The sequence below is a fragment of the Sarcophilus harrisii genome, chromosome 2 (genome assembly GCF_902635505.1).
Source record: "Sarcophilus harrisii chromosome 2, mSarHar1.11, whole genome shotgun sequence".
In the NCBI taxonomy this organism is placed as follows: domain Eukaryota; kingdom Metazoa; phylum Chordata; class Mammalia; order Dasyuromorphia; family Dasyuridae; genus Sarcophilus; species Sarcophilus harrisii.
Window position 1 is genome coordinate 265,231,180 of NC_045427.1, and position 26,754 is coordinate 265,257,933.

The following is a 26,754-nucleotide window of genomic DNA, read 5'->3' on the forward strand; positions in this document are numbered from 1 at the left end:
TCTTGAGCTCTTGAGATGAAAGCAAAACTAGGATTGGGGTGGCCAAATTACAAAAATACTGAGAACCACAACGACGGGTACTTTTAATATTGATTTTCATAAATACACACTTTTTTGCCAGAAAATTCTACTCTCCACTGCACGTAAGTATTTATTTTGTGATAAGATACATTGCTACAATGAAGGTTCAAAGCCTCCCATAGAAAGTGGGAGGAAAAGGAAAGGGGTTTGGGAGGGAAAGGGAGTATAGGTAGAGGATAGAGATAGGAAGAAGGGAGGCCGTGTGGGGGAGGGGAGTAGAATGGAAGGGCTGACGGAGGATGGAGGATTGGAGGGGGAGTAATCAAATGAGGGAAGCAACATTTTCCAAACCTTGCCTAAAGCACCCAAATATCTCATCCCCGAGCCAAAAGCATTTGGGAACCCTTTTAACTAGAATTTAGGGCTGCATGCAACAGTTCCTAGTTAAAAGATTTCGAGGGGTTTTCGCGGATGGGAACGATAATCAGTTTAAGCTCCAAGCAGAATTCTCTCCGCCCCAAAACCAGAAGCATCTCACAAATTCCAACACTTTTTTCACCCCCAACGGGGCCTTCCCCCACATCTCCTCCCAGCCACTAACCTTCCCCAGATCCATGCCCGTCTCCAGAAGACTCCACACATTCACCCCCGCTTCCCTTCTCTTCCTCCTCCCGAGCCGTCCCCCCCCGCCCCCCAGTTCCAGAGAACAAGCCGAGATTTGCTCCCACCGGGCTCCACTCTAACCCCTGACAATGACCCTCGGGTGATCCCGCCCCCTAAGGACTCCCCGCTCCGCAGACAACTCTCTCCCTCCCCCATCGCCCCCGACATTGATTGCTCCCCACCCCCCCGCCTCCGCCCGGGTCACACAGCCTACGCTGACACGGATCGGTCTCCCTAAAGCACTTTTCCAACCCCGGAGCTCTCACAACCTACTGACCGCAAGCCCCCAGCTCGGGCGGCCCGGGACTCGCGACCCCCTAAGACACCGCCCCCGACCCCGGCCCCCAGCCACTCCCCCACTGCCCGGGCCCTCACTCACCCGCCTCTCTCAGCCGGCGCAGCCGAACCTGCCGGCAGCGGGCACCTGACAGGGACCCAATCAAAGCGCGACTTCCCCTCCCCCGCGCCGCCAATCAGAGGCGGGCGCGCTCGGGGCCCAGCGTCAGGCTGCGTTGGCCGGTGCTCTCGGAGGAAGCGCGTCCCCTGGTGCTAGCATAGGGGAACACGCAGCCTAGCTCTTGTGCTGATCAAAGCTCCCACTACCAAGATTCTCGAATCCTTTTCTTTGCACCAGCTCGCCTCTTGTAACTCTTAACGCCGGGATTAAAGATAAAGACAGAGAGCCAGATTAAGAGAATGGGACTAGCAGACAATTTTTAAAGGAGATCGGAGAGAGGAAAACAACAACAACAATATACGGAGCCATGTGTCCTCTAAAGGGCAAAGGTCCCATCTTCCGCTGTTTTGCAACTACTAACAATTCCCTTTGAAATAGTGTATCCTGGATACGTGGATACAGAATAAACGACTGAACATGTGCACAAACAAAATAAATCACAAGCAGAGACAGAGAGAATAGAGAGACTGGAGAGTACCAAAATGAAGTAAACTCAGAAACAGAACAAACACGCACACACAAATAGAACGGAAACAATCACTTACTAAAGCGACCGCTACATATTAAACACTCCGCTAGTCTCGGAGAATACAAAGACCAAAATGAAATTGACCTTTGTTCCTGTAAGCATACACATAAGCTAACAAACCACAACAATAAATTCAAAATATTTTTTTTTGGTTTTTTTTTTTTTTTTGGTGGAGAGAAAGTAGCAATTGACGAGCTTTGAAAGTAACCTAGGGATTCTAATAAGTGACAGTTACAAAGTTATGGAGATAAGGAATGTTTTTATGTGATGAACAGCAAGAAGCCCACTTTCGTGAGCATAGAGAGAGAATGAAGATTTTAAAAGTGCTAGATTGTGAAGGCTTGTAAAGATCAAATGGAGGAGTTTATATTGAATCGTAGAGACAATAAGAAGCCACTGGAATTTATTTATTAGTCGGGAGAGTAACATAAGTCTTTGCTTTAAGAAAATCATTTTGACATTTGTATAGCTAATTGTTTGAGGACAGATTTAAGTCAAGGGAGATGAATTAACTTATTGTTCAGTCTTATTTACTCTTCACGACCCCATTTTGAGTTTTCTTGGCAAAAATACTGGAGTGGTTTGCTATTTCCTTCTCCAGCTCACTTGACAGATGAGAAAATTGAAATAAATAGGGTTAAGTGACTTGCCCAGGGTGATACAGCTAGCATGAGATTGAGGTGGTATTTGAACTCAGGGAAATGAGCCTTCTATACTCTGGTGTTTTATCTATCATGCCCTGGGCTGTTTCAAAAGTATAAGTTAAGAGGTAAAAAGGACCTGGACTCAAGTGACCTTGTGAGTAGAAAGAAGGGTATAGATACAAACTAGTTGATAGTTGAATGTTCAGTGTGGACATGAAATTCTTCTATTTCGAGGCTTAATTTGTTGTTTTGTTCATTGTCTAGATATTACATTAAGATTAATTAAGATTATCTGAACACGTAGTGTGTTTAATACAGATTGAATTTAAAGGAATGAGAGAATATATTATTTCTGGCCTCCCTTTCCCTCACTGTAGGTCTATAAACATTATTAAAGCTCAGTAGGTGCTCTCAGAGAATGAAGTCATCATCAGATTAGGAGTGTGGTGACTATAAATTAATAATAATAATAATATTTATTATTGACAATGACTGAGTGCTTTAAAGTATGCAAAATGCTTTACATCTATTATCTTATTTGAGCCCTCACTACACCCTAGGTTGCAAGAGATATCCTGAAGGCAGATTGCACAAGACTTGACAGCTAATTCATAATTTAAAGTAAGGAAGAACAACAAATAGAGGGTGATTCCAAGATTGTGAAACTGGATGACTAGAAAGATGGTATAAATATCTTGACAAAAAAAGAAAGAAAGAAAGAAAGAAAGAAAGAAAGAAAGAAAGAAAGAAAGAAAGAAAAGTTTAGAAGAGTGGTAGATTAGAGGGAAAGATAATGATTTCAGTTTTGGACATGTTGACTTTTATATATACCTATGGGACATACAGATATCCAGTAAGCAACTGGTGATTAAGGACTAGAGCTCAGAGAAGAAACCAGAACTGCATATAGAGAAATTTTCTTATACAGAGAAAATTAGTGCAAGTTAAATACCAGTGGAGGTAGAAAGATGTCTAGGTGGAAAGGTTTGTAGAGAGGAAAATACCAACTTTCCCCCTACTTCACTAATGCTGATCTGTACCAACCCATTCTCTATTGGATTTCTCCATAAGGCCATCCCCTCCCCTCCCCTTTTCTTGGTTTACTCTCCTTTTTTCTGGGAAGTTGATTTCTTCCTCTATAAGGTGTTGGATCCCTGACACTTTACTACACTGTTTTTATCAGGCTCCACAATATGCTAACCTAAAGACCTAAATAAAGATTACAAGGACTCCACAACGACTTACCATATAGACATTTTAGGCATCTTTCCCTATGGCCTCCTCATTGATGTAAATACCTTTCTGACTGCATGTTGTGCCCCCTCCTGATAATTGTATCCCCTTGACCAGCTATTCTCCAAATGAGATAATTTTCCTAATTTGAGTAATTACCCAGTTAATCTAGGTAATTTCTCAGCTCCCTGGGCAAATCCCTATCCTCCCACACATGTAGTACTTCCTTCCAGTCTTTACTGTCATCCCCTAATTCCCATAACTACCCATATTTTGCCGTAAAACTCCCTTGCTTCACTTGATTAACTTCTCCCTTCCTAAACCTAAGCAATTATATTCACTTCCAATGAACTTTATCCCTGTCCCCTTTTATCTGAATTACAATCCCACAAGCACAAGTAATATACACCCTCTTCTGAGGAGTAACTTCATCCACATTTTAGCAATTACTCCATCTCAGGAAAGATTGTTTAGATCTCTGAGCTGGAGAAAGACTTTTATCTGGTGGTTTCAGAAGATATCTCACTCAGAGGAAAATTCCCACCCATGAGGAGAGGAAGACGATAGATAGGATCCTGAAGAGAAAGTAAGGGTAAGATCTCAGCACCAGGAAAGGAAGCTATTATAGAATGGGAACAACACTTTCTCAATTTATTCTTTCCCCAAAGATTTTCATAAAGATTTGCAGAAATGTTATACTAGTAAGAAAAAGAATCACTAGACTGCTTTTCTTGTTAATATACCCCACCCTTCCCTTTCCTCTACACTTTTGGTTTCTCTCTTTCCTCATACAACAGGCTAGGTTTGAAGGTCAAGACACACCTGGAGCCACACCTATCACTCCTGGGGCCAAGCCAGCTATTCATTCAATGTCACTCAAGGGAAGAAGGAGGAGAAAAGAGAGGGACAGACAGTTGGAAGATGGTGTATAAAAGGAGGACCAGATCCCTTGATGACCCCATGCCCTTGTGTCTGGGTAGACCTTAAAAGCTGGATTAATTGGCATTAAAGATCCAAGAGAGGAAAGGATTATGTTGGGTTGAAATGCCCAGAGCTCTGTGCCTGCCAGTTCTATCCCCAAATACCCAATCTCATAACCACACCCCTATTCTTTACTCCACCCTTCATTCACTCCCCTCCAGCCCAGAGACTGGGGAAAAGGAACAGCCGAGAAAGGAAGAGAATTCTCTGGGAAACCAACTTCTACGCTCAACCAAGTCAGACGAGAAGCTGACCTGAAGCCTGAGACTTCAGCCACGTGATCAGGTCCAGGGTTGGGAAAAAGAAAAATGAGAGGCAGTAGTAGGGTGGAGGGAAAGATGGGCCGAGGAGTGGGGACAGGGAGATTCTGGGAGACCAGGACGTCAGCTTTGGACCATGGGGCAAGTGTCTGGAGGGCACAGGATAAGTGGAGGTAGGAGCTGAATCCCCTTTCCGAGGTGAAGAAAGGCCCTTCTGAATTTCCCTTAATCTTGTGAAAAGCAAGCACAGGGCTGGTAGCCAAACACCTGAATCTTCTTCCTGTTTCTAAGGAAGGGGTGACCTTGAACAAGTGGATGCCTCGCCCAGTCGCCACTTGCTTCTTTCTGTCCCCTCTGTGTATCTCTGACTGTTTGTTTGTAGGAGACTATGTCGACCTCAGTCTTTAACCCTTTCCTTTTCCCTGTGGCGTCTGAGTGGATTCCCCCTTTTCTCTCGTTTCTAAGGCACCGCCCCTCCTTTGGAGGAGATGGTGGTAGGGCAGGTTCAGTAAAGAGGAAAAGTCGGGGGTGTCGGGCAATGTCACCCTGTCACACCCACGATATAGACTTCTCTGATTACAAATTTAACTGGGCGTTCCAGGGGCTGGCAGGTATCCGGGTGCCGCACCTCCCACGAGCGCTGTCCGCTGTTTGGTGCTGAAATTGAGAAGAAGAGGGCCCCAGGATTCCTGTGGGCGTTCCTTAGACTGAGGGGCCCCTCCTTCTTCCCTATCAATTGCTTGCTCCTAGATGACACAACACTCCCCCCATACAGTGGGGGGTAGGGTAGAAGGCGGGGCCTCCGTGAAACCCTCCCCTAGGGACTGCGGTTCCAGCCTCTCCACTCCCCCCCCCCAACCCTTTCTATCCCGCATACCCCCTAGCTCACTGCGCTTCTCCACGCAGCTCGAGTGCCAGTCCCTGCTCTGGCTCCAATTTCCACCCGGTCTCCAACCACTTCGCCTTCTGCTCCAGCATCGGTTCTGGCCCAGCTCCGGCCCCCTTCCAGCTCCAGATCTAGCTTTCGGCCTCTGGTTCTCTTTGGGGCCCTGCTCCAGCTCTAACTCCCAGATCCAGTACCCGGCCCCCACGCCATGGCTAGTTCCTTCTCCCGATTACTCTCTGCCCGCACGGGACTCGGGCTTCTTGCTGTGGCCGGCGCAGGGTCTCTGGCTGCTGGGTATCTGTTCCGCCCTGACCCACTACGAGCCGCCGGAGAGCGAAGGAGGCTGTACCCACCCAGGTATCAGTGCCTGAGGAATGGGGTGCCCAGGGCGGTAATGGGAAGAGGATGGAGATTGGGAACCAGGGTTCGAAAAGGGTCTCTATTAACCTTGACACTAGAGCAGGGAGGCTGTCATTGGAGGGTCAGGGATGGGAATGCTATCTGTAGCCATGGGATACATTCTTGGAGACCTGTTACCAATTGCCCCGCCCCCATACTGGTCTTGAGATTTCTGATCACTCTCGATCTGCTCAGGCAAGTTGGGGGCTGTCCGATCTTTTCCTGGCATTTATAATCCTTTTGCCAAGCATCCTCTATTCTCATTCAGATTCCTCTCTTCCCTGAGTCCTACTTTTGTATTCCTGGGAGAATGGTATTGAGTAGGTTTGGGAAAACTGAGCTGTCTAGAGTGTGTGGCTAAGGATTGTATATAACTAAGACAGGGAGGACAAGACAGAAAAGATTCCCCTAAAGTGATTACTACAGTACCTCTCTCTCTCTAATCCCTCTATTCTCCACACTGCACACCTTCCCACTGGGGGGAAGGCAGGGAGAGAGGAGAAAGACACAGCTTCTGGGAAGATCCCAGTAAGGCTTTGTTTGGTTCCTATCCCCCGTCTCCCTTTTGGTCACTACTGTACCCCTCCTCAGTGCAGAGTACCCTGACCTTCGAAAACATAATAACTGCATGGCTAGTCACCTGACTCCAGCTGTTTATGCCCGGCTCTGCGACAAGACCACGCCCACAGGATGGACACTAGACCAGTGTATCCAGACTGGTGTGGACAATCCTGGTCACCCTTTCATCAAGACTGTGGGCATGGTAGCTGGAGATGAAGAGACCTATGAGGTGGGTGGACTTCCCCCCCCCCCAGCTTCTCCCAATGACCCTAACTCCTATTCTCCAGTGATTTCCTCCCCTTCCTCCCAGTATTCTAGTTCCTTCTTTCCAGTAAAACCAAATCTTCCTCTCTGGCTCTGTATCCTCTTGTTTTCAAGTTTTCTGTCCCATTGAAATCAAACTAAGACTCAATTCTTGGAGGAAAACAGGAAAATTTGCCTTTCTCTATTGGTTACACTTCCCTCCATAACTTCCCCAGGTATTTGCTGAGCTTTTTGATCCAGTGATCCAAGAAAGACATAATGGCTATGATCCCCGAACAATGAAGCATACCACAGACTTGGATGCCAGCAAGGTGAACACTAAACACCCAAACTCAGATTGTAAGCCATTTAAATTGTGCCATTCCTGTCTCATGATCCCCCTGAATTGTTGGTGTTCTCTTCCCTTGACTTTCCTGATTTCTTGACCTCCATGACCTTATATGAGAATTTGGCGTCTAGATTCTCATCCTGATGTGGTAAAGGAAGCATCTTAAAGGAAAGAAAGTGCTGGAAGAACAAGATAGTTCCTGTGGTAGAGTAACTATACTATATAAAGGAGTATTTTGAAGGAATTTGTAAATTTGGGGAAATGACTTGTGGGGTATGTTACATGCATTTTATTTCTTCATGTATAGATACAGGACAGAGCAGCTAGGATGCCTCCAATTCCTAGATTTTCTCTTCCCTACCCCCAAATATTCTCAGGTTCACCTATTTCACCATCTTTTGGTGTCCTAAACTAATCTTTCAAATCCTCTAGATTCGGACTGGCCACTTTGATGAGAGGTATGTATTATCCTCAAGAGTCCGAACTGGCCGAAGCATCAGGGGACTCAGTCTACCCCCTGCCTGTACAAGGGCTGAGCGACGGGAGGTGGAACGAGTTGTAGTGGATGCACTGAGTGGTCTGCAGGGTGACCTGGCTGGACGATATTACCGACTCAGTGAGATGACGGAAGCTGAGCAACAGCAGCTTATTGATGTGAGGGGCCCTATGGAGAAGTCTTGGGAGTGGGTGGGCTGAGAAACAAAGAGTTGGGAAAGGAAGAATGAGATATGATTGGTAGAGCTGGGACAGACTCAGAGGCTTAAGTGATGGAGGACCCGCAAAGATGTTTACATCATGCCCTTTAACTCCCTCCAGGACCACTTCCTATTTGACAAGCCTGTATCTCCCTTGCTGACAGCAGCAGGAATGGCTCGAGATTGGCCAGATGCTCGAGGAATCTGGTACGGAATGTGCATCTTATTTTCTTCAATCCTTTGCCCTCTGTTCTTAGATTTTTCCATGACCCTTCACTCAACCCTCACCCTATTCCTGCCTCCTGATCCTATACCTCCACTCCTTCAGGCACAACAATGAAAAAAGCTTCTTGATCTGGGTGAATGAGGAGGATCACACACGGGTCATCTCAATGGAAAAGGGTGGCAACATGAAAAGAGTGTTCGAGAGATTCTGCCGGGGGCTCAAGGAGGTTGGAGGGGAGTGGGCAGAGGAATTGGTTGGGGGGGCATATGGGAAACCAAAGACAAAGATATGAAGGGAAGTATGTGGGAATCTTGGAAGGTCAGTGGTGGGAAGGAGTGACTGATCTGAGTTAGAATGACAATGCCTTGGTGGGAAGGAATGAATGAGAGAATGGGAAGAATTTGAGTCATGTTCCTAGTTTCAGCCCAGGGGGAACCCCTAGTTCTATGCTGGGAAAGGGGATTAGTGTTTGTGGTTTTGGTAGAAAATACTCCATCTTCCCAGTTCTAATACAAGGTAAGTAGCTTCTGGATCCTTTTGTTTTTATTATGGTTCCATGTCTATAGCTTTAGCAAATGAATAGAGTGGCTGAGGTTCCAGATAGCTAAGTGACCATCATAATTATTACAAGGGAGCAAGAAAGTTTTCAAAATTCTAGAGAAAGAAGAATAACCAGTTCTATTTGGAACAGAGTTCCCAAGCTAAATTCTAACTTTAAGTATCTCCCTGTTCCAAATTCTACATGCATGTTTCCATATATTTACTTCTAGCTAAGAGTTTCAGAAGGGAGAAAGGAACTCCTGTATTATTCAGTTTCTAATTGAACAATTTACACAGCTTCTTAAAAAGTATGGGAGAACATTCCTAAGGCAAAGGGAAACCGTGTTTCCTTTGTTCTGAAGGTTTTTCTATGTCTCTGGTTCTTCATAATCTTCACGGCAGTGGGTTAGCATCCCTGCCTTTCTGGTTGTAACTGAAAAAAATAGTTCTAACTCTGATACTAAGTGAGGGCCCTCACCCATCCTACGTTCTAGTCCCTGAGGTATCTTTGTCTTTAAGGTTCTAGCTAAAGAAAGTATTCCTAGTTTTCTAAGTAGAGATTACTGAATTCCTGTCATTCTGTTTAAAAGATTTCATGTGCCCATAATTTTAACTAAGGGAATCTTATGCGTCTCAGGTGGAACGTCTAATTCAAGAACGTGGCTGGGAGTTCATGTGGAATGAACGTTTGGGTTACATCCTGACTTGTCCTTCTAATTTGGGAACTGGACTTCGAGCAGGCGTGCATGTCAAACTACCCCTGTTAAGCAAGGTGAAAGAGCTGAGGGAGGGGAAGAGTAAATTAATGTTAGGATAGGCACATGTAGGGGCCTAAGGGAAAGTGGGGGAGGAGGTAGAATGAGAAAAATCTGAGTAAGGGCAAGAACATTAGACTCAGGCCCCAGCAGACCTGCCTTCCTCTCTCCTGACTCTATCTTCCCTGCTCTGTTTCCTCTCCAGGACAGCAGATTCCCCAAGATCTTAGAGAACCTAAGGCTACAAAAACGTGGAACTGGTGGAGTAGACACAGCAGCCACAGGCAGCACTTTTGACATTTCTAACTTGGATCGACTAGGAAAATCAGAGGTAAGAATCTGTAGGAAGGAATTTGGGTATCAAAGGACAGGTTAAGATTAGTGGAAGCATGGGAAAGATAGAATGACAAGTGTAAACAAAATCCAAGAAGATGGTGCAAGTCTAAGATGAAGCTGGTGGTAAGGGAATTCACTGGGAATGAAATGTTGGGGGCTGGTTAATAGGAGGGAGGCAAAGAACAGAAAAGAAGCTCCAGGCAGTGTGGAAGACAAAATCTGGGTTTTTTCTTAAGTGCATGTTAAGAGAGTCAAAACCAGTCAATACCTTCCAGGTGGAGCTGGTACAGCTTGTCATTGATGGGGTCAACTACCTGATTGACTGTGAGCGGCGACTAGAGAGAGGACAGGACATTCGAGTGCCTGCACCCATTGTCAACATAAAGAATTAGCTTTCCAATCACCCCCAGACCTTCCCAAGCTTTCAGCCAATTGCTCAGCCAATACCCCCTCCTGCCAACTCTGAATCTGACCCTTGACTCAGTAAAACCCACTTGTTATGCTCTAGTTGTCTGTAATTTCTGGTACCATATAGAGTCACTAGAAACTAATCCCAGAAAAAAGGGAAAAGGTCTGACACCGGGAGAAAGTTGGTGGAGGTGGGCACAAGAACTTGGGGATGAGGCCTTGCTAAACCTCCAGTAGGTGGGAAATAGAAACATTTTCTTTTATAGGCTATAATATATTAAAAGTTACAAATATAAATAACAACAGGTACACTTCCATTTATACTTTACTATATGTGACCATAGGCCCTTCTTCTATCAGTCTCCCTTCTTGGCTACCCAGAAGCCAAGCTTCAGAGTAAGCAGTCAAGTAGAAAGATAGCCAGTGTTGGGATCCAGAAAGAAGCTGTCTGTTCCTGGAAGTCCCAAGCTGTGTTACGCCCTGCAGAGAGACAGGGGGAAAAAAGGATTGATTTGTACTTCTAAGGGATCTACTTGGAATCTGGCTCCTCTGGGTATGAACCCCATCACCCCAGGTGATGCAGAAGGGACATAGAACCATATCTCAGGAGAATAGGGGTCAGATCCTGGGAGTCAAGAACAGGTTACAGTGATGGGGAGATCAAACAGTGAAAGGGGTCACTCACCCAGCTGCTGCAGGCTCTCCTTTCCCTCTTGCTGAGCCCAGATGACTGCTTGACGCTGCTCGGAGCTCAGCCAGGCCATTTGCTTAGCTGTGATAGCCAGAGCCTGAGTGCTGGTGAAGCCGGAGAGCTGCACAGGGTTGAATACCACCTGGGGGTGTTCAGTGAATGCACATCATTGACCCCCAATCCCAGCTCTCTCCAGGCCCCAATCCCACTGCTGCTACTCACAGCAAACTTGGGTGCTGGCATGATAGCAATGGCGAGCGGAGTGAGGCCCCGGATCTGTCCCCGAAGCAGTGCTGAGAGCACCAAGTCTGGGAGCCCGGCTGCAGAGTCAACAGGAAGAAGGCACTTAGGTCCTGCTATGGACAGGCCCATTGAGTCTCTATTTACAGACTCCCCCAAATCTCTCACCTAGATACCTCCCTCCATTTCTTCATCTCGAGAATGCCCTCATTCCCATAAAAAGTTATCCCCACACATTCATCAGAGAGCCTGTGCCCGTTGCTTCTGCCCTCCCCTATCTCCAGCTCATCCTGTCTTCCTACCTGCTACTGAGCCAATCTCAGTAAAGATCTCGGGCCCCCAATTACTGACTAGTCCAAAGCCTCCAGGCAACACAAGCAGGTGAGCCAAGGCCTCTAACTGTTCCTCAGAGCACTGGAGGGGCAGGGAGCCCAGGAAGAGAACAGCCTTGCTGTGGACAATTGAAACCAGGGGCATAGTTACAGAGCAGAGAAGAAGTCCTTTGGTGAGCAAGATCTAGCAACTGCACTGAGATTTTCTCTTTTTGCCCACATTTTCCTAAGGACTCCTTTTTAATGATCTTTACCAATGAACCCACCCTTCCCCTCATTGTCCAACACCATATAGGACCTGAACTCCCGATTGTTGATGTGCTGAATTTCATCTGGCCGAAGGCCACAGATTGCATGGCCAAGAGCAGTCAGGTGAATAAAATCCAGGTTCCTCACGTGCCGCCCACTCTGACTCAAAAAGCTGGAGACAATGACTTGGAGCTGGAGGGTACAGGGAAATAATAAAGGGGAAGGTGCCATAGTCATAGAGTCAATGAATGGATCCTTAAAAATTTATGTATTTTAAGAAGATAGATAGGTGCCCTTTCAACTCTGAGTCTCTGAAAAACTATAATGGTAGGGACTATATGGAAGACTAAGTCTCCAGGGTCAAGATCGGAGGAGGAAAGGAAGGTTAGGGAATATTCTCTCATATAATCATGGTTCACCAGTGGACATTTATGAGAACAAAAAGGAGGAAGTGAAAAGGAGTTACAGACATTTGAAATTCACTCTCTTCTAAAGAAGAATACACACAGAGAGTTGGGTTGAGAAATTGATAGGAATATAAGGAGTAGTCAAAGGATACCCTGTTATACAGAGAATACATAATCATAGAGTTATGGAAACCATGGAGGAAAGGAAAAGAGAAGGATGGTTGGAAAACAAAAGTCCCAAAGAAAAGATCTAAGAGTTTAGACACACCTACAGGTCTGAGACCCTTGAGTCCTTCTAAAATAGTCACCTGATTTTTGCTCCAGCCTTCCAACTGTCCCAAGGCTCCCAGCACTGCCCAGTCAACCACAATCAATTCCCGGAATTCACGTTCTCCTAGCCCTATTAACAGCCGACCCAGCTGGAGGATCTGCTCAGGATGAAGTCCTTGAGGGGGACCCCACAACTAAGAGGAAGGGAGTTTAAGACTTAGGGTTCCTTTAGGGTAACATAGCAACCTCTATTAATTTTGCCTACCTGCTCAAGAACAGGTCTGTCTGGCCCCTTTTTTCCTGTTTCTATCCCCCTTTCCCTTTTCAATTCTCAAATATCTTTGTATTCACATTAATATTCCAATATTGATCATTCCCTTTGGCTTTTCTATATATCCCCAGCCCTCTGCTCAACCTCTTTAGCTTTGCCCATTGCTGCTTGTAATTCTTCAGACCCAAGACCAGGGTCTTTTGCAAACAACCCCAAGCAATCTTCAAAGTCAGACAGTGTCATTTCTGCAATCTGGGCTGCTGACCAAGCTGCTGGGAATGTCCCTCGAACATCTGCACAGGTGGGCACAGGATCTGAGGGATAAAAGAGGGCCAGAGAGAGGCAATGTACAGCTAAAAACCTGGTCCAATGAGCTCCTCTGAAAGCAATAACCCCTACAATTTTTTATGATTGGAGAGGGATATTACAGTCTGCCATTGAATGGTTGCCATATTTGAATTAGAGACAATGGCGTAGTAAGGCATTGGGAAGAGGGAAGGTGGGGCAGAAGGCACTGAGGAGAGGGAAGCTGTGATGGAAAGTTGAGCTAAGAAAATCCAGGGAGCAGCAGAAAGGTTATAGAGAATTATGCAATCACAGGATGATAAGAGCTGGAAATCTATTTATAAGTAAAGCTTAAGTTCCCCAAAATGAAGTCATAAAGTCATAAAGCAAGTTAATGGTTAGAATTAGAATTTGTCTCCACCCCCTCCATGCCTCCTTTTTATTGTACCACATTGGAAACCTAACAAATCAAGGGGCTCTCACCTGGTTCACCTTCAGCTTCTGCCTGGACAACTCCAGTCACCAGGGCTGCTTTTCTGAGTCCTAGCTCTGGAACCCCACATAGTTGGCCAGCCCGACTCTGCTCCCAGCTCTGTTGTCTCTCTAGGAGTCGTTCCAGGGTCTCAGGCCCCAAGGCTTCCTGGTCACAGAGTTGGAAGACATGGAAGCAGCCAAAACCAGATGACTTAGTTCTAATCTCCAAAGCCTTTGCCCCCTCTAGGACCATCCTCCTACATGCCTAATGCCTCTCTTTTTTCTTCTCTTCCTCTATGATCCTTCAAGCCCCACTGATGTTAGCCCCTACTTGTTAGTGGATGGGATTCCACGCCCTTCCCACCTGTTCCCCTTCCCCACCTCACCCTGGGCAGGAGGAGAATGGCCTGAGAGGATAAGGTCAACACCAGACGTCCAGCCTGCTCCACTTCATCTCGCCTCCAGAGTTCTGGCCGCCTGGAGGATTTGTGACAAGGTCAGTGCCAGTAATTGGAGTGAGGCACTAGAGCAAGCTTGACTAAGGAAAGGGCAGACAAGGGGATTTAGCTCAAGGGAAAAAAAAAAAAAAAAAAACAGGAGTCTGAGGGAAAGAGAACTAGAGAAGACTAGGGAATAAGAAACAGTATTACAAGGGAGTACTTAGAAGTTGGGGGTACAGTTAGGGTTCAAGAATTCCGAGCAAGGAGATGGAATTCTGAACTTCTGAAGGTTCATACCCAAATGCAGACTCATGCAACAGCAAGCATCCCAACTCCGTGGCAAATGGTTCTCCCAGGCAGAAGTTCTGCAGCCGACTGAGCTGGGCCAGCAGAGTCTGTGGGAGGATTCGGCCTACGCTCTCTGTCCCCAGGGATCCAACCAGGGGGCCCAATGCTTCCAGCACCTCCCCTGAGAGTGGGATGTCCTGTGGAGCCTGAGGGAAGTAGTAGGCCAGGGGCACTTTGACCTATGTCTCATAGCATCATAATTACTGATGGGTGTTCCAAAACCTCCGGCTTCCCCAACCCTGTGAGTCTGTGATTCTCCATTCTCCTCTGACCCTCAAGATACCTTTGAATAATAAGCTCAGCTAATAAAGGCTAGGTCTGAGAGATTGGGAGATGTTTCCTAAGATTCTTCTAGGTCTAAGGACAAAAGGAAGATTGTGGAGGGATAGAATCTGGGGACAAGTGAGATTCAGAATTGGTGGGTAGTCTAGGAAACAGTCTTGGGAGGTCCTGGAGTCTAATGTCTAAGGGGATCTGAGATCTGAAAGTTAAAATAAACCCAGGTAGTTCAGGGGACAATAGCTTTTAAAATCTAGGAGGAGAAGGCCCTTACCAGGCTGCGTAGTGCCCTCTCTGCCAGAGCTTCTCGTCGGAGTGGGGGCAGTACTAGGAATTGTTCAGGATCACCTCGTACGAGCTCCAGTACCAAGAGAATAGAATCATTGGAGAGTCTGTCAATCAGCTGGATTCTACAAGAGTTAAATAACAGAGGCACCCTGGTAAATTAAGTTTTTAGAAAGTGACACCAGATAACCCCATAGTCCTAAGACTATGTCCCTGAATGGACCACAACCACAGGGTGATACCAGCAGAATCTCTTATCTCTATTCCTGAACAGGAGATGAAATTAAATATCCTTGACTTTTTTCCCCAAGATTATATTTGGAGAGAGAAGAGAATGGAAGTAGGATGCTTTCAGGTCCTCCAAAAAAGAAATGGTATAGAGACATCCCTCTAGTGCAATCCACTTGATGTTGGCCCCAAAAGACTGTGATATAATAGAATGTACCAATTAAGAAGACAATGATGGAATCTATCATGTTTATACCATTTAGAAATTTTCAAGGTACTTCCATGTCCATTATCTAATTTGATCTTCACAACAATATACTGAAGTAAACAAGGCAGAAATCAATATCCCCATTTTACAAATTACATATCTGGAGCCCAAAGAAGTTGCAAGCACAAGGGGAAAAGCAAAACTAGGAACCAGGCCTTTTGTTATTTTCTCATCTACTAAGAAATTGGGGTGAGGAGAGGAAGGGCACAGTCTCTCTCAGACAGAAAGTGATATCATAGAATCCTTACATCCTTGCATGAAAATGACACTGGAAGTAGTCCTATTTCTCTGATATGGGAAATAATATCATCAAAGAGAAGCAAAGATGACAAGTTTGTAATTGGGTCAGACAGTACAGTTATAATAGTGAGAATGAAATTTCTGGAGAAACTGAAGAAAAGTTCAGGAATATGACATTAAAATTTACTTTTTACCATTGTTTCATTGCTTTAAAAAATCCTGAAATCATCACTCACTTTTCCAAAATTTCCAGCAACACAGTTCACATACATATTGCAGTAGAAGTGAAGCATGGAAATGAATATAATGTCAATGTATTCTTACTCCTTCAAGTTCTGGGATGCACTTTGGGATTGCCAACCAAATAGAAATAGTAATTTTAACCAGAATTACCTACTGATCCAGAAATAATTTGAGTGACCCAATCCAATTCAATCTAACCAACCCAGTACTCATTAGACACTATGAAAGGCACTATGATACAAGGCAGGAAATGACTACTTTTGACAGCATCTTATAAGGACAAAACTCCCATCTTCCCCACACTAGGCTTTCTGGAAATTTGAACTATGACTTTTAACCCATAACATTGGATCCTAGTACCTACGGTAATTGGAAGAGTAGCTCCTGCTCTAGACCATTCAGGTCTGGTCCAAGGCCTCCCAGCTCCAGCTCAGATATTTCCATTTTCCTCTGGAGCTCCTCCCAGATACAGGCCCTCTGTGAGAGTGGGTAAGGGAATGTTTTCAGGAGCCCAAATTGGATATCTGATACCAATGCTGTTCCCTCTTCCCCTCAATCTCTGATATCACTGTTTTTCCAATAATGCATGTAGTAAATCCTCTCACCAAGCTCCCTCGAACCCCACCAGGCAGCTGGTAGAGCAAGACCACCACTTTAAGGAAATCTGTCCTCCAGCTGAACTGCTGCAGCCACTCGCAGGTCATGCCTCCTGCCAGAGTGCCCAGAGACCTGAAGGGAAAAAAAAACTTGAGAGGAGCAATTAAGCCCGACAGCCTGCCACCTGCCCACTCCCCCAAGCTTGAATCTAGAATGCTGTCAAAATTGTGTGTGTGTGTGTGTGTATATAAATTGTATGTACAGTATCTTTGCCAAGAGAATCCTAAATAGGGTCATGAAGAGTTGGACGGGATTAAAACAACTTGACAACATAAATGGATGTATTTATGTTTGTAGGGAGGGTTTATCTATCAGTCTTAAATGATCTTGGCTAGAGCCCTAGACCAGACATGAGATCCTCAGGCCTATGCAAATGTCTCTTCAGCACAGCAGGGGCCAGGGTGGAAATAGCATTTATTGCACAGGAGAATATAAGGAGGCAGGCTGCCTCTGTGAGGGCAGAGGGAACAGAAAAGAAACTTCCCGCTTCTGACATAAGACACTCACTGCAAGTTTCTTAGTGTCAGGTTAGTGGTCATTGACATCTTCTTCCAGAGAAACTGGGCCTGCAAAGGGAATGAAGCAAAAGTGGCTGCTGCCAGGACATTGGCCAAAAATTCAAGTTACCCAGAGTTTATTTCACCCACCTCCTTAAGAGCCAGAACAATCGCTAGCTCCCACCTTCCCAAAATTTCTACGTCTTCCCAGTATTTTCTCTCCAGAGAAAGGCAAAAGAAGAAACAAAGAAGGGAGTGGGGAGAGCCAATAGGGGAGGTATTATAGGTAACACGTTAGAGTGGGTGTTGAGGTGAGAGAGGAAAATGTCTAGCAGAAAGTGTTACCTGCTGTTCAGACCAGGGCAGCTCCCGATAGGCCCTGAAATTGGCCAGAAGAACTGGGGTGTCCAGTTGTAGCAGCTTTAAGGGCAGCAAAGGAAGTAAGCACTCTGGCCAGATAAGAGAGCCTGGCTGGTGAGGTTGGGGCAGAATTGAGAGGGGTAATATTTAGCCTTTAGGAAAGAAGAAGGAACCATGGGAATTGGGGGAAAGGGAAGAGCCACAGTATAGTCCATTTGGATGGTAGTGGAAATAGGAATATTTCCAAAGTCTTTCAGGATTTCTCATTGTTGAGCTTTCCACTCCATTCTGTAGCTCACAATGTAGACAGAGTCCTTAGGTTCCAACACAACCAGGTGCTCAGACATATGAAGCAACTCATGAGACACACCTGGACCAGCTCCAGGATTCTGGAACCCCTCCCAAGGGATGAATAAGATCTGTTGCAGGTTAGGGCAGGGAGTAGAACAGGTCTGACTTCTTAGGGACCACTGGAATAGGGAAAGTCTCCCAAGGCAGTACCACATAAATTAAACTGCCCTGAGATCTGTGGAGCTGGAGTGGAATAAGGAAACTTCGGACATACCTCGTCAGCAGGACACACAGTTGGATCTGCACCCATTGGTCCTTGAACTCCATCTTTCATCTGAATGAAAATTGCTGACACTGTTTTTGTATCTGCATCATTTTGGGGTGCCATGTTCCCAAGAAGGATGGAGCCAGATGATCCGCTACCCTCCCAGTCACTGGGATTATTTATCCCCCACTTCCTCCTTCCATACACGTACATACCCGAAAAGCCTGCAACAATGCTGCTTTCTGAGCTGATGAAAGCCTAGGCAGTGTGGGTGACAAGCAGGGACAAGCTGCAGCCAGGACCTCTGTGGGAATGACTCTGAGGGTGTGTGGGCTAAGCCCAGGCAGCAGAGGACTGAGAGCACAGAGTTCTTCCACTGTCATCTGGGGAGAAACCAGTTCATGAGACTGAGGAAAAGGAGAAGCTGAAGGGCTAGGTGGGGAAGAGGGTCAGTGAAGAGGGAGACATTTGGAGCTGTCACTTACATCTTCTTGTGGGAGGAGGCGTTCAAGCAGAAGGGTAGCCTGAAGTGAGGAAGAAGAAAAGGAATGAAGCACCAGTCCCTAAAGGAAAGACCCTTAACATGATGTATGTGAACTTGAGTTTTTTTTAATATTTTAATAATTATATTTCAGTATAATAAGGTTCCTTAGCAATCCTGTATACATTAAAATATTATTTTGAGATGTCTATTGAGTTTTACCAGATTGGACCACGTCACACAAAAAGATTAAAAATCCCTCTCCTAAAACTTCCTGGTCCTATCCTGAGACTCACTCTATTCAGTGCTCATTATCTCTGCCAGAATGACTTACAGGCTAAGGCAGGGTGCCAACCAGGGAAGATTTCTCTGGAACAAAGAAGGCTTCTTAGGAGATCAGGGATGTTTTTACCTGGCCAAGTGTGAGGTCAGTTCTTTGCAAGGCAGGGAGAATGGTTCTGAGTTGGAGCTCTGACAGCTCCTCCAGGAAACTGAGTTCAAGCTGAGAGAAGAGGGGACCCCAAGCCTGCAATTCCTGGGGACTCAACTCTGCCCCCCCGGTTGAACGAAGCACCCGCAGCAGCTCATGTGCCACCTGCAGAACATAAGAATTGTAAGCAGAAAATGGGAGACAGGTACTTGGATACCTTCAATTATTTGGGGTTTTTAGGACCTGATCTGGGACCAAAATGTGGAGAAGTTATGGAGATGGAGAAAGAGGAAGGACAAGAATGGTGTGGGCCAAAATGGGATGAAATGGTGCTGGAAATATTTGAGACCAGAGGGAGATAGGGCTAGCAAGAGGTAGTAGAGTAGCAGAGGGTAATACAACAAGGCTAAGGGAGCCCTGGAGCTAGAGTTTTTCTGTTAAGGGGCTCACCCGTCCTTCAGGGCTAAGGGTTCCATTGGCCACACATTCTAGCAGTCCTTGCTCTACTGATCCCATGGGGTCACTCAAGGGTACAAGACTCTGAAGTTCCTCAGTACTTAGGAAGCAGGCAAGGGACCCTAGCCTGAAAAAATCAGAGCCAGTTTCTGTGTGAGTCCAAACAGAGCCATGAAGGGAAGAATCTTATAGATACTTAAGCAGACTCTCTGTTGGCATTATAGGCACTGAAACAGAACATGCAGGTACTCTGTGGTACCAACCTAACTTTGTAAGGATATCACTTGAGATTTATACTACTCAAGAGCACTATGTTCTCCCTTCTTCCTCCCCAGATTCCTACAATTTCATTTTAGCCCTTTCTTGTTCCACTGTTTTTCCTTTTCTGGAAATTAAATCTTTTTAGAAACATAACATTAATCATCAGCACAAACAGCTCAATTTGTTTAATATTATTTATGTTTAAGTAAATTTCAGCATCTAAAGTATCTTTCAGCATCTTTTCGTACTCTTACTTTAAATCCCCCTAAGATTCTTTCTCCATTTATTCTCATTCATTTTTCCTCTTATGATTTCAGAGTTTTTTCTTTATTTTTCATTATTTCATAAAGTTCTTTAAATTTCTTTATACTTGTCAATCTTCATGGATTATGATAGCTTATCATAATATGTACCACATTTTATCAAACTATTGTTGTAATGTTACTTTCAGTTGTGTGTGTACGTTGTGTGTGTGGTTTTAAAATTTTTCATGTAATTCTGTTGCAAAAATCTTTGAACAATTTTTCCTATTTGTTTTTGGATGATACTTTCAGGTAATATTCCTAACAGTTGAATTATTGGGTTGAAGGTTCTTATTATTTGTATATCTTTATTGCCTTTTACCAGATTACTCTTCAAAATTTGAAATTCTAGTTGGTACTGTCCATTTCTAGCTCTGCTTACAGGGACCTTACCCCTTAATTCCACAGCCACTCACCTTCGCACCTGTTCTTCACCATCTGGTACACTCTGATTCACCAAACTGCGTAGTACATGCCGGGCCTGTCCTGGTCCCAGCCCTGCTGCTGGCCAACTGTCCTCCAGAGCCTGGATCTAAAATGAAGAGGTTTGATCCATTGTTTGGTCATTAGTCTTCGGGAGAGAGGGAGAAAGGAAAGAGAGAACAGAAACCCAAATAATACTGATCTCTAATTCCCATCTCATTCAACAGGGGCAGGGAAGAGACAGAAACCAGCCAAGGTCTTGTTCAAGGTCAAGAGAAGAAGCCTTTTGCCATTCATAGGAAGAACAGTCAGTACCTGGTGGGGACTGAGTTGCAGGAAGTGTTCCAAGGGGAGGTGGGGCAGTAAGGGTAAAGCAGCCCATAGCAGCTCCTGAGACCAGGCGGGCACTTCCCCAAATAGCTCAGGTGCCACCAGCAGCTGGGCCAGGGCTTCCTTTTGCTCGGGTTTCATGGCTGGACTACGATCACGGATGGCAGCCAGCCTTGAGGAGGGAGGAGATGAGTATCACCCCCCAGCCCTGTTCCAGACCCCCATTTTGACATCAGTATTCAACTGACTAAGGCCATTCAGGGTTTATCTTGCCACCTTGGCAGTGTGCTATGGTGATAAGTATGCTGGGTTAGGAGACAGAAGACCTGTGTCAAAATTTTGTTTTTACTATTCGCTGTGTGATCATGGGCAAAATACTACCTCTCTCAGTTTGTAAAATGAGGGGGTTGGATTCAATGGCCTCTGAGGTCTTTTCCAGCTCTAAATCTGTGATCCTATGAATGAAAGATAGGCTGAGACCCCAGAACTGGTAGGAAGCAAATAGGGAAGTGGGTAAGACCATGGTGAGAAGGGGGGTAGAAGGATGAATTTGAAGTGGGCCCTGATGAGATAGCATTAGGTCCAGGGTAAGGGTAGTGGTGGGGAAGAGGAAGGGCCAGGGAAGGGGACAGCTCATGGCAAAAGTAAGTATCTCACACGCTCTCATTGGCCAACAGGGAGGGTGGGAATCGAAGCAGATCATTGACAGCCAGGAAGGGAATGAGTGGTGACAGATCAATAAAGAGCTGAGGCGTGAGTCGGGGGTATCTCTGGAGCAAGAGAGCAGTCAGTCGGCCCAGGGCCCGCTCCTCTGATGGGGGCACCTAACAGAAGCACAATAATGATCAGTGACCCAGTCTCACTGTGCTTTACTCAGTAACACCCCCTTTATTTATATTTCCTCTTCCCACTGATTAAGGTTCTCCCAAACCATCCACGAATCTCCCTGTGCATGGATCCCTGACCCAAAGCATCCCTTGCTTCCATTCCCTGCTGTGTTTCATTCTGGACCAGTGACCCCCTTAGTTTCCCACCTTCAACTGGGCCCATGAGTGATGGATGAGGGCCAAGAAACCCTGGGCTGCCTCGCTCTCTGCTGACAACACCAACTGCTGGAGATTCTCTGGGGGCATGCGCAGGTACTCCTGGGGGAGGGCAGAGGGAGAGGGGAGCAAGGGAAGGAAAATGGGTGGCAACACTGCAGGGAGCAAAGGCCCAGAGCATCGACTAGGACTGAGGGTCTACTGACTTGTGAAACCCACAGTCTCCCATCCCTGCTCTGCCTCTCCCTGGACCATTACCTGAACAAGGATCTGTAAGACCCAAGCACTCTTCTCCCTCTGCAGCAGTTCCCACAGTAAAGGCTGCCGTTGGGGAAAAGAACATGTCAAGGAGAGGCAATCTTCCCCACCAGGCAGCCCATAGATTCCCTAGATGTTCCAGCCCTTTGGAATTGGCCTTAATGTACTACTTCATGTTGCTATTTATAATTGTAAGTGTGGGTTGTCTCCTCAATTACTCTGAATTATTAGGTAAATTCCTTTTGGGTAGGAACCCCTGTTTATTTCTGAATTCCCTTGATCAATGAGCATAATTGGCTAAATGAAGTTGACACTCAATAAATATTTGTAATTTAATTGATTAGTGCCAACCAGAGCACCTCTGCTTGCTGCCGCCTGGGGTTCAAGGACATAAATCACAAATGTTTTTAACGGAGTGACTTTTTGAGAGCACCTAGGATGGTGCCTTCATTTTCTAGAGAAGAAAACTGGGGTAAATAAAGCGATATGCTCCAGGTCAGAAAAACAGTTATTGGCAGAGTTGGGCCTAGAACAAATTTGGCTAATTGTACCCATTCTACCTTGAGGTTGGATTTATTCATTCATTGATTTAATGACTCGTTAAATGTCCAGAATGTGAACAGCAAGGCACTAGTCTTTGTAAGTCATATGATAAGAAATGATTCCCATCCTAAGCAGTCTAGTAAGTTGTCTAGTAAGAGAGATTAAAAAAAAAAAAAAAAAAATATATATATATATATATAGCTATAATTATGACACATACTGTATGACAAGATAAGTAGAGAAGAAAGACATAAATAAATTCTATGAAAGTTTACAGATCAGGTTTGTTGAGTCTGATGACAATAAGGAAGGTTTCATTTAAAAATGGCATTTAAAGTATCATTTCATAATACTTTGACGTCCAGAAGCCATTTAGGAGAATAAATGAATCTATGATTTTGCTGAAATAAGGAACTTTCTAGTGAGGAAATTCCCCTTACCAATGGAAGCATGTACCTTCTCTGCAAATTATAGTCTTAGAGAATAACTAGAACACCGCAAGTGAATGCTGTGTGTGTGAGAAGGTGAGAATTCCCTAGAATTCTTAAACGTTTTGCTCACAGCCAGGATATGTCAGAGGTAAGTATCCAGGTTTTCCTGATTTAAAAATCAGAAACCATTAAACTTTTAAATGATATTCTCACTTCAAAGACTCCCCTAGCTCTACGGACCTCTTAGCCCCCAATTATCTCCTCCTCAACCCCAAAGATGAATCCCATCTTTCCACCCTGCCTTGTGAAAGAAGAGAAGGATAAGGGGGGGTAAAGTGTTAGTGGCAAAAAAAAGAAAGCTCTTTGGGGCCTCCAACGAGTTCCCGGCTCCTTGGACAAGCTGGGGCACTCACACTGTAGCAAGCCAGCAGCTCCCTCTTGCCAGGGTCCTGGACGGCATCATCGGGGGGCCCAGGGCCGGACGGGCTCAGCAGCTGCTCCTGCTTCAGGTATTCACCCACTGAGCGCAGCATGCTGCTCCGGCCCCAAGGGTTGAAGGAGTCCCAGAAGGAGCAGTTGTCAGGGAGACTGGAGAGTAGCAGGGCCTGGCCCAGCAGTCCCTGGGCCTCTATCCCCCCAGCCCCGGGGCCCAGGAGGAAGGCCAGGAGCCGGAGAAAATAGTGTAAGCGGGAAGGGTAGGAAAGGGTGGGCACTGCGGCCTGACACCGGGGCAGCTGGGACAGCATGCCCAGCAGGAAAGGACCCGGGGTCAGGCAGAGTGGGGAGGGCCCCAGAGGAGGCAGCGGGGGTAGCAAGGGGCCCAGCAGCACCTCCAGGAAGCAGGTGTCGTTACCCCCGCGGCTAATTCTGCACTGCCCCTCCAGCCAGGGCCAGAAGGGCACAAGGGAGTCATAGAGGGTATCATTGACACAGACCATCTCCAGGAAACTGCCCCCGCTGGGGCAGCGCTCCCCACAGGGCCCCACGTGGCAGGGGGGAAAGGCCCCCGCGTCGGGGGTCGGGCCCTGGCACACATGCTGCACCCAGGCCTGGTTCTGCGGGGGGACTGCCTCTAGACCCTCCTCCACACACATCCGCTCCCCCCACAGCGTCTGATTCTCCAGGAAACAACCCCAGAAGAGCTCAGGCGTGAGGGGAATGGGGGGCAGGCCTTCTGGGCAATTGGTGGGAGGGGGGAGGAGGCTGGCGCAGAGCTGCCTCACCAGGCCTCGGTTGGGCCTGGGCAGGGAGCTCAGCGAGAAATTACTGCAGATGACATCCAGGAACTGTTCCGGATACTGATCGTGGCAGGCCTGCAACCAAAACTGGGCGCTCACCTCCAGGGAGGTCACATACCAGGCCGCCGTCTCGCAGGTCACCGCCATGCTGGAGGGGGGCCGGGGCGTGGAGGGCTTGGAGTCTTGGCAGTACAGGTGGATGGAGAAGTTGGAGATGCTGAAGGGCAAGCCCGAGTCCGAGTCGTTGTAGCAGATCGTGTCCACGGAGAAGGCTCGGGGCGCTCGGGGATGGCCGCGGGCTGCGCGCGGGGAGGCCCTGGGCAGGGGCACCCCGGTGCTCAGGCAGTGCAGGAGGGCAGGGGGTGGGGGCGGCATCCCAGACAGGAACCCCAGAGCCTGGGCGTCCCAGGACACATTGTGCAGCACACCCCTGGGGGCAGAGGGAGCGCGTGAGAAAGGAGGGGTCCCTCTTTTACTCTCAGAGCTTCTCTTCTCTGACCCTGACTGGGGGCGGTGGAGCTGCAGGGACTTGGCTAAGTCCTCTGGGAATCTGGGTATCACCGAGATGGGTCCATAGGAGATGGGCTGGTGGGGACGGACACAGGACTTCCACAAAAAATCTCACCACAGTCTGAAAGAAACTGAGGCTCAGTCCTTCCTGCCTAGGACCTGGATCCACTTCTGGAGAGAGCTCACAGACTGCCCAGGGAAGGGTTCGTGGGAAGCAATGGGCCTAGCAGTGAGAATTGGGGCAGCCCTCCCCTCTTTTGCCCCTGGCCATCTACGTTAATGCCCTACAGGCCTGCCTCCCTCAGCTTGTACCCCTCAACTAGGCAGCCTGGCTCAGTGTCTCTCAGCTTGGTCTTTGGTTACTCACCACAGGAGCAGCTGTCTCAGGTTACCTAGGATGGAGAAAGAAAGGGAGCTGATAGCCCCGCAGCCCAGGCCCCCCTTCCCTCTGCTGCCAGCCGCTTACCACAGGCACCCCTTACCTCCCATGCACTGCCCGCTGGCATCGAGTTCCGGTTGCCCCAGTGTGGCAAAAACCTCCTCCTTCAGGGAGTGGGTGACCCGCAGCAGCCCTCCCTGGAAGGCAGCGTAGAGGGGAGCCCCCACTGTACGAAGGAGGCCCACCCAGAGGGGTCCTTCGGCCCCTGGTTCCTCAGGGGGGGGGATCAGGCCCAGAAGGCCCTGCAAAAGACGGGGAGGCGGCTCCCCCCAGCCAGGGTCTGTCACGTTGGCATCAGCCACAGGAATCATCTGCAGCAATGCCTGCCAACGGGTGCCCTCCAGCAACAGTAGAAGTGAAGGTAACCAGTCAGCGGCCAGATCGCAGTCGGGGGGTCCATCTCGAGTACAGTGGGGCCGAGGAGGCACTGTGGACTCCTCGGGAAGCAGGACATTGAGCAGCACCTCTGCCAGCCCACTTAGGGTGCCTGCCTGGTGCCCCAGAAAGTCCCGAGGTGTCTGCTCATGACCTAGAAGTGCCAGGGTATCCCCTAGTAGCTTGATCAAGGGTTCCCAATCCAGGCTGCCCCTCAAAGTCACCAGGAAATCATGAAGCCGGAGTGCAGGGGGTCTTAAAGTTGGGGGCTCCTCTCCCCCCATATCTCTAGCCTCTAAGTCTTCCAGAGTAGAAGAAATGTTTTCTAGGAAGGCAGAGAACTGTGAACGACTGAAGAAGCTTGGTGGGACCATATCCAGGGCCCCTAAAAATGACCCCAGGAGAGAAATTACAGAGTCGGGGTCCTGGGACTCCACAGGGGCCAGGATCACTGTGGAGGAAGAAGTCAAGAAATGACTAAAGCCCACGCCTGGGTCCAGCTCCCCAGGTCCCTGTTCTCTCTGCTCAGAAAGGTAAGGAGTGGGAAAGGTGGGGAAGGTATATTCTATCACTGGCCCTTGGTCAGGGCTGGCGACTCCTGATCCTTCATGTTCTCCCGTGGATTCCTTAGCCCGGATCTATCTGGCCCTCTCCCCTTTCATCTTCAACCCTTCAATTCAATTCCACAAACCCGTATTAAGTTCCAGCAGTAGTCTCTCCCCACCAGACTTTCCCCATCCACTCCCTACCTTATCCTCTAGCCCCTCCCTCACCTGCATGGGGAAGGAGCAGCAGCAGCAGCAGCAGGAACAGCAAGGGCCAGAGGCTCAGAGCCATGATTCAAGGTGAGCCTCCAGGTGTTAGGAGGTAAGCACTGGGCAGGTGCTTTTCCTAAGGGGAGCTGGATGGGGGCAGGACACAGTAGCCATGGACTCCAGCTATCAACCCCACTCAGACCTGCCGGAAAGAAGATCTGTAACCTAACAGATGGGTAACCTAACATGGTGTCGTCATCTGAGCCTCTGATCATCCGATCCTGTGGTCATGAGGAAAGGTGGGAAAGGGGAGGCAAGCAGAGTGATGGGGAAGTCCAGGGGACCTGAGGGAGGGCCTAGAAATAGAACCCAAGGGAGAGGGTCAGAGAGGTAGAAGGTAAGCACAGGAGACAGGGAGGGAGCCTTCAGAGAGAGAAATAACAGTGAGAGGTAGCCCAGGGGTGGGCCGCAGGAACCAGAGGGAGAGCTCAATGAGAAAAGAAGGATGAGGAGGAGAGAAGCTTGGAGATTTTAGGGAAAGAAAGGAACTGGAGTGTGAAGGAGCCACAGGAGAGTGGAGCTAGGAAGTGGAGGTAAGGGAAATAGCATTATGGAAGAAAGAAATGTGCATCCAGAGAATATTAGCACAAAGCCTCCTAATCAATCAATCAAT

General features: G+C 47.3%; 3 protein-coding genes across 12 annotated transcripts in view; 1 reads left to right on the top strand and 2 right to left on the bottom strand.

The window, feature by feature from the left end:
* The window catches only part of PPIP5K1 (diphosphoinositol pentakisphosphate kinase 1), a 41,680-nt gene extending 40,540 nt beyond the window's left edge, over positions 1 to 1,140 (bottom strand). For 7 of the 9 annotated variants that reach the window (XM_031952198.1, XM_031952196.1, XM_031952197.1 and 4 more), the window contains exon 1: positions 1,064 to 1,140. The gene's annotated coding sequence lies outside the window, so the exon portion shown is untranslated. Of the gene's footprint in view, positions 1 to 622; positions 687 to 961; positions 1,010 to 1,063 lie in introns of those variants that run through there. The other 2 variants (XM_031952190.1, XM_031952191.1) reach the window with 2 other exon arrangements.
* Positions 1,141 to 4,603: 3,463 nt separating this feature from the next.
* CKMT1A (creatine kinase, mitochondrial 1A) lies at positions 4,604 to 10,285 on the top strand. 2 transcript variants are annotated; one of them, XM_003756057.3, is made up of 10 exons: positions 4,604 to 4,813; positions 5,695 to 6,031; positions 6,665 to 6,863; positions 7,114 to 7,209; positions 7,659 to 7,880; positions 8,043 to 8,128; positions 8,250 to 8,373; positions 9,325 to 9,459; positions 9,648 to 9,773; positions 10,054 to 10,285. In XM_003756057.3, the coding sequence occupies exons 2-10, from the start codon at positions 5,883 to 5,885 to the stop codon at positions 10,168 to 10,170; spliced, it is 1,254 nt and encodes a 417-aa protein (XP_003756105.1). In that variant the 5' UTR covers positions 4,604 to 4,813; positions 5,695 to 5,882; the 3' UTR covers positions 10,171 to 10,285. The 2 variants fall into 2 exon arrangements, with proteins under 2 accessions (XP_003756105.1, XP_031808065.1); XM_031952205.1 differs by lacking the exon at positions 4,604 to 4,813 and adding an exon at positions 4,846 to 4,961.
* An 86-nt stretch (positions 10,286 to 10,371) lies between these two features.
* Positions 10,372 to 26,195, bottom strand: STRC (stereocilin). The gene is made up of 29 exons (XM_031949285.1): positions 26,100 to 26,195; positions 24,995 to 25,777; positions 24,880 to 24,904; positions 23,178 to 24,432; positions 21,791 to 21,853; positions 21,524 to 21,634; positions 21,147 to 21,313; positions 20,475 to 20,661; positions 20,153 to 20,268; positions 19,168 to 19,300; positions 18,700 to 18,882; positions 18,292 to 18,330; positions 18,022 to 18,189; positions 17,816 to 17,875; positions 17,236 to 17,361; positions 16,901 to 16,959; positions 16,342 to 16,465; positions 16,101 to 16,213; positions 14,747 to 14,882; positions 14,143 to 14,339; positions 13,792 to 13,882; positions 13,415 to 13,571; positions 12,791 to 12,960; positions 12,414 to 12,569; positions 11,748 to 11,890; positions 11,420 to 11,568; positions 11,100 to 11,197; positions 10,872 to 11,019; positions 10,372 to 10,666 (listed from the first exon to the last, which is right to left on the bottom strand). The coding sequence occupies exons 1-29, from the start codon at positions 26,161 to 26,163 to the stop codon at positions 10,578 to 10,580; spliced, it is 5,310 nt and encodes a 1,769-aa protein (XP_031805145.1). The 5' UTR covers positions 26,164 to 26,195; the 3' UTR covers positions 10,372 to 10,577.
* Positions 26,196 to 26,754: the final 559 nt, after the last annotated feature.